We start from the raw sequence: 12,613 nt of genomic DNA, 5'->3' as shown, positions 1-12,613 counted from the left end.
GCTGCTACCTCTGCTGTGACAAATATTGTTCAAAAATTATTCCACTCTTCAGAGTTAAACAACGCTGCTGGTAGAGAGGTGAAAATGACCTAGATGGGAGCTGAACATGGAGCCCTTTTCCTTATGGGAAAATGCTGTCCATAGCTGAACCTCACTTGCTTTAGGAATTAATTTACTAGGAATATATGGGTCTAATCCCGTACCCAAGAATGGTGCTAAGGCCTTGTACTTCCATGATCCTGTGCAAATCAGAACCTGGTAAAACTTTAGATTTAGCATTGTATTTCCTATTTCTGAATCTCAAAAAATTTGGGCTCAGGTAGGCTGGACAAACAGATTTTATAAAGAGACTTCAGAATCTCTCAACTCAATCTCAGGCAGTTAATATTATTAATAAATAATAATTTAAGAAGCTAAAATAAAAGGCTTCCAAAAGAAGCCTTTTAGCTCTCATTAGTGCTGTCTATCTGAAAATTAAAAATTCAGAGCTGATTCTGTCAAATTCCCAGAGGCATCTTTTCAGGACTTGGTCAGAAGAAAGATTCAGCTATTAGAAATTCTGCTTCCTCAGATCCTCACCCATCCTACTTTTCTACAGCTGTTAAGGTCATTTGGCTGCTCAAGGCAAGACAGACTGTAGCAGACTTTCTTGTTAAAAGTCTGACAATGTAAGGGTTGAATCCTAGATGTGACAAGTACTTATAAACAACAGATACTGAATCTATTTAACAATTTCTAATCGTAGGCTAAATCTTCTGAAGCATTATAAAGAGGGAAAAAGGCAAAAACATATGTAAATTGTTTTCTTTTAAAAAGGCTGTAAAAAATTAGTTAATTATGTTTTTCAATTGAATTCTTTCATTATTGGGCCAATGGAGTTTCCTTGTGCCAGGTCTTCAAAGCTATGATTAGGAGTTTAAAATTCAAATATTTCCAATAGCACACTGGTAATTATAATTATTCTAACCGCTAAATGCTCTAATTAAAACACAAGTGGTGTGTATTCAGTGCAAACGACTAAATGGACAGATCTCTTTTTTTGTGAGGAGATGAGTTGCTCTCATCTCAGCAGTGCTTGGCCCAGGTTAAACTGCTCGAAAGAGGATCTGGCTTTGGGTTATCATTAACAAACAGTGTATTAATTTAAGCCACTCCCAAAGAGACTTAACATGAATGATAAAAATAGACACTTCCTCCTTTGGGATTTGTGAAGATGCAAAATAAGAGTTCGGCCTTTGCTGCCACACTTTTTTTTTAAGAACAAAGAGAGAAGAAATATACACCCTGTTTGGAATTTATTCTGCAAGAGCTGCCTTTTCAGAGAAAAAAAGCAAAAGCCTGCCAGACACTTGCATGAATATTCACCAGTGCACACTGGGCACAAGGGCCACTTTTCATGCCACATGTACTAATCCTTCAAACGTATGCCAGGCAAGCTACTAGGGTAAACTTCTGTAGAGAAGCTGTGCTTTGCTGTGATGAATATGGGATGGCTGAAAGGAGAATGTCTAACTACAGAAGGCAGAGTTGTGTACACCACAGGACTACATCAGTCGTGGGCAAAGCTGCTGATGCTACTGGGGCTTCCCATATTAGAATAAAATGTTACATTAGCTTTCATTAGTAAATCTTGCCCTGTGGGCTGAGAGAGAAATGCTGAGTGAATTGAAGGTCCTTGAAGCTCATTCCCTGCAATATCAGGGGCATTAAACACTTGTTTCTCTTATATCAACATTTCCAGAAGCCCACAGCTTCCCCTATTATTCACTTAACCAGGTAGTGTTTATTTAGATTACAAATTTGATAACACACTGCACCTTATAAAGTGCATTTAAAATGCAGGTAAATATTTCCATGTTAGAGGTGGGGGAACTGAGGCACACACATATTAAGTGATTTGTCCTAGTCCATACAACAAAACCAGGTCAAAGCCTGGCCTAGAATCCAAGTGTCCTCTTTCCTAGCCTCGGGCATAGAGTAACCGTGTTGCCTATCACATTCAGTATCCTTGATATTCTCATACAGGTATATGCAACATTCACTATTGGGTGTCTTAGGGCTTGGCTACACTTGCGAGTTACAGTGCAATAAAGGAGCCCCGAGCGCACTACCCGTCCACACAGGCAAGGCACGTAGAGCGCTCTGACTCCGCGGCTACAGCGCTGCTGGTACTCCACCTCGGGGAGTGTAATAACGTTTGCTACGCCCCCGCTGGAGTGCTGTGGCGCCAGTGTGAACAGGGTGTTGCATTACTGCGCTCTGATCGACCTCCGGAAATGTCCCATAATCCCCTTAAGTCAAGTGGCCACTCTTGTCTTTGTTTTGAATCGCACCATGAATATGGATATGCCCTCTGAAAACTCCGTTTCTGTTTATCTGCCCCAAGACAAAGCAACCATTAGTGTGGAATGCTGTGAGTGAGAGACAGAGGCACGGGGGGAGGAGGAGGTCTGCTGCTGTCTGAACTTACAAGACAGCATGCTGACATGCTCTCAGCCTCCCAAAAACCCCCTCTCTCTACTCCCACATACACACAACACACTCCCTGTCACACTCCACCCCTCCCCCCATTTGAAAAGCACAGTGCAGTCACTTGCATGCTGGGATAGCTGCCCATAATGCACCACTCCCAATGCCGCTGCAAGTGCCGCAAATGTGGCCATGCCAGTGCGCTTGAAGCTGTCAGTGTGGACAGACTGCAGCACTTTCCCTACTGCGCTCTATGAAGGCTGGTTTAACTCAAAGTGCTCTACATCTGCAAGTGTAGCCATGCCCTCAGCAAATGGCATCGGGCAGCTATATCTTGTCCTCTAGCTCAAGAAATATATATTGTAAATATAGTTATGCTGGAAGGTGTTAATGGCTGCCACCAAACAGGTTTTTGATCTACAGACAATCACAGACCTAGTTAAAGCTGATAGATATGCTAAGCACCCTTCTGTCAGGATCCATAAAAAGAGCAATTAAGCCCATTTATGTAGTGACATAGCTGGAAACAGTAGAAGCTGCCACTCAAGGCAATGGGTCCTATGTTATGGCCTGATCAGAAGCTAACCCTACTAAAGGGTTCCATGATTGCAATTGTAGAGACTAGGGGATTATTTGGCAAGACATGTGTGAGAGAAGTAAAAAGACAGGAGAAAAAATACCAGCACACAGTGAGAGAAGCAGTTGTGAGCTTTGAGAGGGAGCAGAGACAAATATCTCCTTGGGCATGGAACTTGCTGGAAAGGCAGGCTTTGGAATTTCTGAGAAGGGAGTCTACCTGCTGTTTAGTATCAGAGGGGTAGCCGTGTTAGTCTGAATCTGTAAAAAGCAACAGAGGGTCCTGTGGCACCTTTAAGACTAACAGAAGTATTGGGAGCATAAGCTTTCGTGGGTAAGAACCTCACTTCTTCAGATGCAAGTAGTACTGTTAGTCTTAAAGGTGCCACAGGACCCTCTGTTGCTTTTTACCTGCTGTTTGTTTCTACTGTGTTCAGGAAAACAAGATTTGGGTACACTCTTAGTAAATAAACAGGATTCCACCAAAGAAATAACCGACTTGTATCATCAATTTCTCCTCCTAATGGAACAAACGTGCAAGGCCCCAAATATTGGCTAACCATTCAGGCCAAAAGAGGCAACAATACTTTTTTTCAAAACAGCTAAAAGTGTCATATGCTACCTCTGTGATTATTTGTACTGCCTTTATGCCAGTATTACATTGCTGCTGCTCAGATTAAAAAACTTGGCATGTTTAGTCTTGAGAGGAAATGACTGGTGGGAGACCAGATAACAGTCTTCAAATATGTTAAGGGCTGTTATAAAGGGGATGGTGATTAATTGCTCTCCGTGTCCACCAAGGGTAGGACAAGTAATGGGCTTAAGCTGCAGCAAGCGAGATTTAGGTTAAATATTAGAAAAAGTTTTCTAACTATAAAGATAGTTAAGCACTGGACTAGGCTTCCAAGGGAGGTTTTTAGGAACTGGTTAGACAAAACTGTCAGTGATGTTCTAGATATACTTGGTTCTACCTCAGTGCAGGGGGCTGGATTAGCAAACCTTTCAAGATCCTGAGCAGCCCCATAATTCTATGGTTCTATATTCTCAATCTGTCAGCTTTCTGGGGAAGGATTTTTGTTTCCTGAACAAAGTACAGTAAATAAATGTGTACACACAAGGAGCTGAGAAAATACTTAATAATTATGCACCTTACAAGAACGTATCCCCTTCTTGAATACATTAAAGGCAGTTCATGACACACAGATACCAGACTGTAATATGTCCATACAGTATGTGCAGTTTGCTAGAAAACCAGCTGTGGGTCAGAAAATATTCAAGCACAAGGTAACAACACTCTTAAAGGAAGATTTAATGGGCAAGCTTTAATAAACAGAATATTTTTATGGAAAGACAATTACCTACAGTTTCTGTAATCTCCCTTTCTGTTAATGCATTTATTTGTGTTTGAATAGGTTTTCTTGCAGCTAGCCAGGTCCCTTTGCTGGATCCTGCAGAGAAGCCATAATCCTGCACACTTGTTTTGTGCTTATATCATCAGTTATTTAGAGTTATGACTTCATTGCAGGATCAGGAAAGCATAGAAGATTAGCAGTAAGGGAAGAAAATGATAATTAGCAAAAATTGCATGGGATAATTGGAAATATAATAGGTGTTTGGGATGATGAAATACAGAGAAAACATTAACAAATTAATACAAGAACCTTTAATGTTAGAAGGTACTTTGAAGATGAAAAGCACCATCTATGTGCCTATTACTATTATTAAAGAGGGACAAATAGTTAATATATGTTTACAGAGGTATAAAATAAGCCTATTTATTTTAACATGAGAAAGAAATTAAGATGCAGGCAAATACCATATACACTGTTACAAATTATGTACTTGTGGGTTGTCCCTTCTTTCCCTTTGGGAGACCTGTAGAAAAAATCTATAGGGTTATCAGCCAAATATGGAACTATAATATCATTAAAACCTCCAGTTCAAGGATTGCTAGAAGAGAGTTTCAGCTACTCAGCTGATTTTGATACTGCAGCGCTTTCATTACTAAAAACAATTTTAGCCGCTAAATAGAAAGGCACTTGTATTGTGTTTGCCATGTTAAATATACAATTTACCACATTTCGGCTCCTCGTGGGATAACTTTTTTTTGTTATTGATAAGGATCAACCAGAGAGGAAAATGTGAAAGACATCTTCAGTCCAAGTAGAAAACAGCATATGAGAAACTGGCTAAAGGGATGTTTTATGTTCTGCATCAGCTATCTGTTTCAAGTATATTATTATCTGCCACATGTGTGAGACTTAACTTTTTATTAGATAAACTTCATAAATGATAGATTTTGGATAGGAAATACAAAATTAAAAGATACAAATAAACTCATTTTCTTCTTTAAAAAAAATTCAAAATGTTTACAGGTCTTTTGTTGCAATGGCTGATTACTATGAAAATATTTCTAAGCTTGTAATATTCGTTAGAATTTCTTGCTAAATATTTATATCTGGGAGTCAAGTGCTTCTCAGTTTATAAACAATCATTTGAAGGAGACAAATAAATTAAATCTGCAGTAAATCACAAGCACAAAACAGGTTCCTAAAGGTTTAACCTTCTGCATTTCCAATGCATATGAGTTTCAACAGTCCTTTTGTTTTCATAGACACACAATTTAGTTGCCATGGTAATACTTTCTAACCCTGAAATATGACTTTAATAGAGTTCCTTCCAGTTTCTGTAGACTACAAGCATCTACTACCCACCTTTTTAAAGAATCGCTGTTCTTGATCTCATTTACCATGTAATCTGAATATAGTAATGATTATGAAACTCAAAACATGTTTTCATTGCTAATCAATAGTTTAGGGCCCAGCCCATTGGTCTAGTAACAAACTCAGCTTCTCAAGGGAGGAGTAATTCACTCTATATTGACTCTCTATAGCCTAGCTAAGAGAAGTGCTGCTGGACTTTGGAAGGATTCTCCTCTCCCAGTTGGAAAAATGGGATCACTCAAAGTGCCTTGAGGGAGGTAGCTAAAGAAGAATAGACAAAGATTGTGGAGGATCCTCCATCTTTCTAAAAAATCAGGTTTATATGAAGGGGAAACATAACTGACTGAATTTTTGTACTAAATTCAGTTTAACTCAATTCTGGTTTCTCATTCTGGGACTCCTGATAATAGCAGCACCTCTGACCTTTCAGGATTCACACTATGGGAAGCTACTGGACAGCAATAGCAGCTAAACAATATGAAAACGGACCGCAATAGTGTAATGTTGATGTAGCAGAATGGTGACAAAAGAAGGCCCTCCACAGTCTATATTTATAGTCATACTATTCAGGGACAAGACACCTTCACTCGTGACCAAGGCAGTGTTTTGCTTCTTCAGCATTTGAGACTGAACATTTGTCTGTGGTTGCCTTGCACTACTTTGGGAGAGAGTAATTTTTTTCACACTTGTTTTAAAAAGTCTGATGTTAGGTTAAATGCTGGACATGCATCAAGAGGTTAAGAGGTTTATGAACTGTGAAATAAATGCTGCTGTCCAGAGTGACTAAATGGACATTTCATTGGAGGCTGCTGTTAGGGCTGGTGAATTTTCCTGCAGTAGCAAATGCAATTACATAAGCTAAACCCATATGTATCTGGTTTTAGTTTGGTCTATGAGGAGGCAGTGTGGTTTCTTTTGTCTTTTAAAAGGGGTGGGAAGATGGGAGGGGATATAGGTGGTGTAGCACTACTTCTTTAACTCTACACTACTCGAGGATTTGCCTCTCTCAGAGGAATTCCTGGATGCCCCTTTAGAGTAGCTTTCCATCTGGTTTATTCTGTTGCAGCACCAAAAAGCTGGCAGAGTCCGAGTTGAGAAACTGACCCCACGTTTTCACAGTTCACTTTCATTACAACTGACTATTAATTTTATAATATGGAATAATATAGTTTATATTTTAATTTATGCTATTACACAAACCCAATTATATAACCATCACTTTCTGGTCCCAAAAGCTACCATTCATTTAAAACTGTTTAATAATGAGGATTATTAAAATTAGTTCTGCTGGAAGACAATAGAGGGTGGCACAGAGCTTAATTACAGAAAATAGTCAATTTCTTGCACTAAACTGAAAATACTGAAAAGGATATAATAATTAGACAACTGAAAGATGATAGGCAAAGGAACTATAAACCGAGAAATTATATAAATTAGTGATTAGTTCCCTAATCTTTTATATTGTCAGGCCTCTGCAGATATTTTATTCTTAAATTTTAATGTTTTTAAATTGGTAAGAAAATGATGTAATTACTTCTCAATCACCAACTTCAAGACATTCTGAGTACTGTATTTTTTCCTTTTTCTGTGTAAGCTGTGATAGTTGGTTGAGGATATAAAAGTCCAAACTGAAGAGTGTGAACTGTTCACTGCACAAAGGTACTGACTTTAATATCATTGCTCATTGAATGTTCACCAGCAGCATCTCTGGACTCAAATTCAGTGTAATTTCTATAGCAGTATTATCGTAATTGCTAATGTTATGGTTAAGAATCTGTCAGGGTGTCTAACCCCTACACAGATAACTTCAGTTTTATAACTGCCATAATACTTTGTTACAAGTTGAAGCTATAAAACACAAATTTATCAGGAGAACAATAAATATTTCCTGAAATTTATAAGGTGCAGGAGTACTAAACTAAGTGGTTCACCAATTCTGCACTCATCCAAAAATAGCTCACTTCTAGAAAATGCAAATGTACAGACAGTTAGTGTATAATGTGAATAAGAGGAGGACAGGACACAAGAGAAAATCCTGAAGTCTCAGACCTTTTCCTTGTGCCTGTATTGATATTTTCCTTCAGGTTGGATCAATGTCTCAAATTTGGTTTTAATTAAAAAAAGACAGAAAAAAAGAATCAATTGTCGCAAGGAGTTTGAATTTCACTGGCTAATCAGCGAGGTACCTGTCTTAATAGGGAGAGGGCACAGATCTAGTTTCTAGCAATACATGTCTGCCTTTGTAGATCAGCTATTGCTAACCTCTGAGGGTGCCAAGATTTCCAGCTTCATCCACAAGCATTGAAAATTCAGAAACCTCTCTTCTTTTTCATCATGTCACATAAGATACAAATGCAGTTCCTGACAACATACAAGAACATTACCTTATTTTCTTAGGGCTTGTCTATATATTGAATTATTCCAAATAGCTATTCTGGGATAGCTCCATGTGCATACACTCTTATTCCAGAATAAGAAAGCCTTGTTCTAGTTCAGCATAATCCACTTTGAAAGTGGAATAAGAAACAGGAACAAGCACTCTTATTCCAAAATAATGGAGTTATTCAGGAATAACTATTGCACTTTAAATTCCCACTCTATTTTAATCCAAATTAACTTTCACATGTAGACAATCCCTTAGTGTGAAAACAATCAGTTCAATGCGATAAGTCTACATTGCAGGTAATGGTGAGCCTCCCAGCCCAGGAAGGCAGAGTCATGCTAGTGGGGTTTGAGCTAGCGTGCTAAAAATAGCAGTGTGGACATAGTGGCTTGAACTGGAGCTCAGGCTCTCTAGCCTAGGGCATCAGAACCCAACCTAACTCTGCAGGGAAGACATAACCTAAGAGTGGACATATCTTAAGATGACTCTTTCCTTTCTTCAGTTGCTGCTCTCATTTTTATCTAATAACGTGTATTACAGAGCATCTAGCTGCTCCATAGTTAAGGCTGAAACTAATTTTCTGTTTTAATACAGTAGACTTTTTTTTAAAACTTTTTTTAAATCTTACTTTTGTATTTGGTGCTATCCATACAGATGTACAAGGCAGTCATTTGACATCATCTAAGTTTTACTTTTGTTCTGATATTGTATTACTGTATTTTGATATAAAATTTGATAGATGTTGAGAAATTAAACATACTATGTTATATTGGAACAAAAATAAAAAACAAATGGATAAATACTAAAATATCTCCAATGATACAATTACTGACCAGGAAATTCTGCACGTTTCAGAGTCGATTTACAAGAAAGCAATTTTATCTGTAAGGCTGCTGAAGCCTCATTGCTACTGGTTCTTTAAAGAAGAATCCCCTTACCGTATTGATCCAATCATGAATGGCTGTGCTAGCTGTACCACAATAGCACCACTGCCTAGCTGATGACATGTGTACCCGGAATCCCAGTCATAATTCTTTGTATCTCCATTCAACAAGGCATTGCGACTTCGACTTACACCCTCAATCACACTGGCACAGTCTGCAATTGTTGCAACATTTTCAGTGGGAACTATGAATTAAAACACAAAGAGAGCAAATGTGATCAAATGGACAGCAAAGGAGTTCTCCAGTTTTAACAATTTTTATTTATGGTGAAGAATAAAAAACAAGCATAGAATTATTGCTAACACAGGAAGCTATGGATCTGTTTCATGGCATAAATTAAAAACAATTGCGCTTTCTGAACTGAAGCAGTACAATTTTTACAGCACTGATTCCAGCGTAGTCATGTGACAAAATAAGTATTGATAACTAACATTCAGGGATAACTAACATTTGGGATATCACAGTTCGGACAGTAACATGCTGCTTCCTTTCCTGTTGGTGTGAAAGGACCTGTTGATAGTTTCCCCTAGACAAGCATGCCAGGCTCAGGCAGTGTGAGTGGAATGTTAATAACAGGAGCATTCCCCAACCAATCAAGCAGAGGCAGGTAGGAGTAAAAATCAAATCCTGCATAGAAGAAGTTATGTCTCTTGGCAAGGAGAGGAAAAAAGAGATCATATAGACTTTAACTTAATGGGAGTGGAGGAAAAGAGAGAAGATGCTATTTTCCCTCCTAGGGGTAGTGTTGCAGTATTATGAGATTTTTGTTTTCCTTTTCACATGGATTTTTATCCAAAACTCATTTTGGATCATGTGTCCATTTATATTTGACTGCAAAAATGCCACTGCACCACGGCTGTCACAAAGTAAAAGAGAATAATTATAATTATTAATAAAATACCTATCTCTTATGTAGTAGAACTGCAATTATTTGAATGTCACAGCAACCATGAATAAGTTCAGAAAATTGAGGGAACCTTCAATGTAATGAATGGATGACTGATATGACAACAGAGAGTTTCAAATAATCAAGGTTAGACTGCAATTCTATAACAAACTAAAAGCTAGAATTAAAATATTTTCTGTAATGTTTTTAGAGGTTTAGGAAGCCAAAATAAAACAACGTTTGAGTATTAGGGGCATTTTCCTCTGATTTAGGAAAGACATCTTCTTAGAAGAGATTGTTCCTTTGCATGGACTGGTTCTTTTCCTACTCATTCTGTTCTGTTTAGGACTGCATGCTCAGTGGACTCCAATCTGTTTCATCCTCCTGAAACAGCTTCCCCATCTTTCCAAAGCAAACACAAATCATTATGGGGGGAGGGATAGCTCAGTGGTTTGAGCATTGGCCTGCTAAACCCAGGGTTGTGAGTTCAATCCTTGAGGGGGCCACTTGGGAATCTGGGGCAAAATCAGTACTTGGTCCTGCTAGTGAAGGCAGGGGGCTGGACTCAATGACCTTTCAAGGTCCCTTCCAGTTCTAGGAGATGGGATATCTCCATTACAGTAATAGTTTATTTATGGGTAGAGACCTTTTAAGCAATTTCTCCAAAGATCAAAATAATAATAATATGAAGGCTTTTAACTTCTCTCGGAGCATGTTGAAAGGATGGGGTGGACTTGTGTGTGCACGGAGTGCTTTTTTCTACACTGTGTTTTATGAAGTGCTTTCACAAAAAGTTCTTATTTCTTGAATTCCCCAGTATTTACCTCAAGCAACATTTAAGCAGGTATAGTGCTTTCTTAACTAGTTCCTTTCTATAATTCATTTGGCCTAAAAGCTGCTGTCAAGTTTTCAAACTTCATCTTGACAGTAAAGAGACAAATACATACACTTTTACATTTATAAAAATGGCAGAAATCCCTTCATTAAAGATATACTATTCAAGTCCAGCACCCTCTTAACAGTGGACACGAGTCTTAAGATAGTCCTTCTTTCTTCAGCTAAACCTTTCAGATTTTTATCTAACACCACTGCAAATGCAAAAAAAACTATGTTAAAGGAATGCCTGGATTGCAAAAGGAAGCTCTCAAGTTTGGAAATGCAAAAATTAAACTTGCTTGTTGAACTGTAACCTTGACCTAATATATTATTTTTGACAGGGCCACTGCCTCCTTTGGTATGCAGATGAGATATTACTAAGGCCTTGGCTACACTTACCAGCAAGTTCGACGGCTGGAAATCGAAGTTCTGGGTTCGACTTATCGCGTCTAGTCTGGACGCGATAAGTCGAACCCGGAAGTGCTTGCCGTCGACTGCGGTACTCCAGCTCGGCGAGAGGAGTACCGCGGAGTCGACGGGGGAGCCTGCCTGCCGCGTGTGGACCAAAGTAAGTTCGAACTAAGGTACTTCGACTTCAGCTACGTTATTCACGTAGCTGAAGTTGCGTACCTTAGTTCGAATTAGGGGGGGTAGTGTAGACCAAGCCTAAGTGAATAAAGCAGCTGTTCAGTTATATATATATAGCCTCACTATAACAGGTGATGGCCTTATTTATGCATGCTATATGGCCCTTTACCTGTTTTGCTACACATAATTTAACATGTTCTGTGAGCCACCATAATCTTGCATCCTTTCATAAGCATCTTCAATTATTATACAGCATGAGGCATGCCTCTTTCCATATTCATCTTCATATTTTAGTCCTGTCTTCACTGTAGCATTAGCTCTACTTATCAACACTTGAATGAACTCCTCTTGAATTAATCTAGCTCAACTGAGAGTGGTCACACTACAAAACAGCACTCAAGCTGCACAGAGTATTTAGATTAGCAGAACAGAGCAATTGTCAGCAGCTCTCAGCTTTAAACCACACCTCCTGAGGAGCCAGCTAGCTCAAGTTTAAAGCACCACTTACCTCAAGTTAGAGATTTTTGTATGTGAAGAGGAGTCAGCTTAGGGGGCAACACAGTGAAGACAAACCCATTGTATGGAAAAATGCTGGGCTTCTTCACATCCCTGCCTCATTCCACAAGTACCCTCACAAATCGTATTCCACATGTACATACACATTTAAAATAAAATATCTTCACCTGACACTTTTACATATTCCTGTGCAGAACCAATAGTTGTTCAGCGATCATGTACTGCCTGAAAATTTCTAATCTATTTATATGTATGTACAGTGCCAATAATATATAATCAAAAGGACGTGCACATACACAAAATACACTTTGTTAACTCTTACAACTAAAGCAAAGCAAAACTGACTTTTCTCAGACCTCTAAACGGCACATCCGTGACCTATTGTCCCATTCAGGTTCCTATTTTTTTTAACCAGCTCATGCTGAAGTACTATACCTATTTAAAAAGGTGGAGAGGGGTGAAATATTTTATAATGGCAAAGTGTACAGTACTTCTTCATTCTTGAAAACAGTTGAACCATTTTTGCTCAGGCCTTCAAAACAAAAATTCAACCCAACCTATCCCCATTCCTCACACTAAAACTAAGAACAAATGTGCAAAATTTCAGCCCAAAGAGTAAAAATTTAACAAAGTTATGAGCAAATGAAAAAGA

At 38.5% G+C, this 12,613-nt stretch overlaps 1 protein-coding gene across 3 annotated transcripts in view; it reads right to left on the bottom strand.

Annotated features, from left to right (window-relative positions):
- The window catches only part of BTBD9 (BTB domain containing 9), a 290,271-nt gene that overhangs the window by 94,084 nt on the left and 183,574 nt on the right, over positions 1 to 12,613 (bottom strand). For all 3 annotated transcript variants that reach the window (XM_054022242.1, XM_054022243.1, XM_054022241.1), the window contains exon 8: positions 9,090 to 9,279. In XM_054022242.1, coding sequence (XP_053878217.1) covers positions 9,090 to 9,279 — 190 coding nt within the window. The remainder of the gene's footprint in view (positions 1 to 9,089; positions 9,280 to 12,613) is intronic.

This window comes from Malaclemys terrapin, chromosome 3 (assembly GCF_027887155.1).
Source record: "Malaclemys terrapin pileata isolate rMalTer1 chromosome 3, rMalTer1.hap1, whole genome shotgun sequence".
NCBI classification, from domain to species: Eukaryota; Metazoa; Chordata; order Testudines; family Emydidae; genus Malaclemys; species Malaclemys terrapin.
The sequence above is the reverse complement of the archived record's forward strand: the minus strand, read 5'-3'. Positions and strand labels throughout refer to the sequence as shown.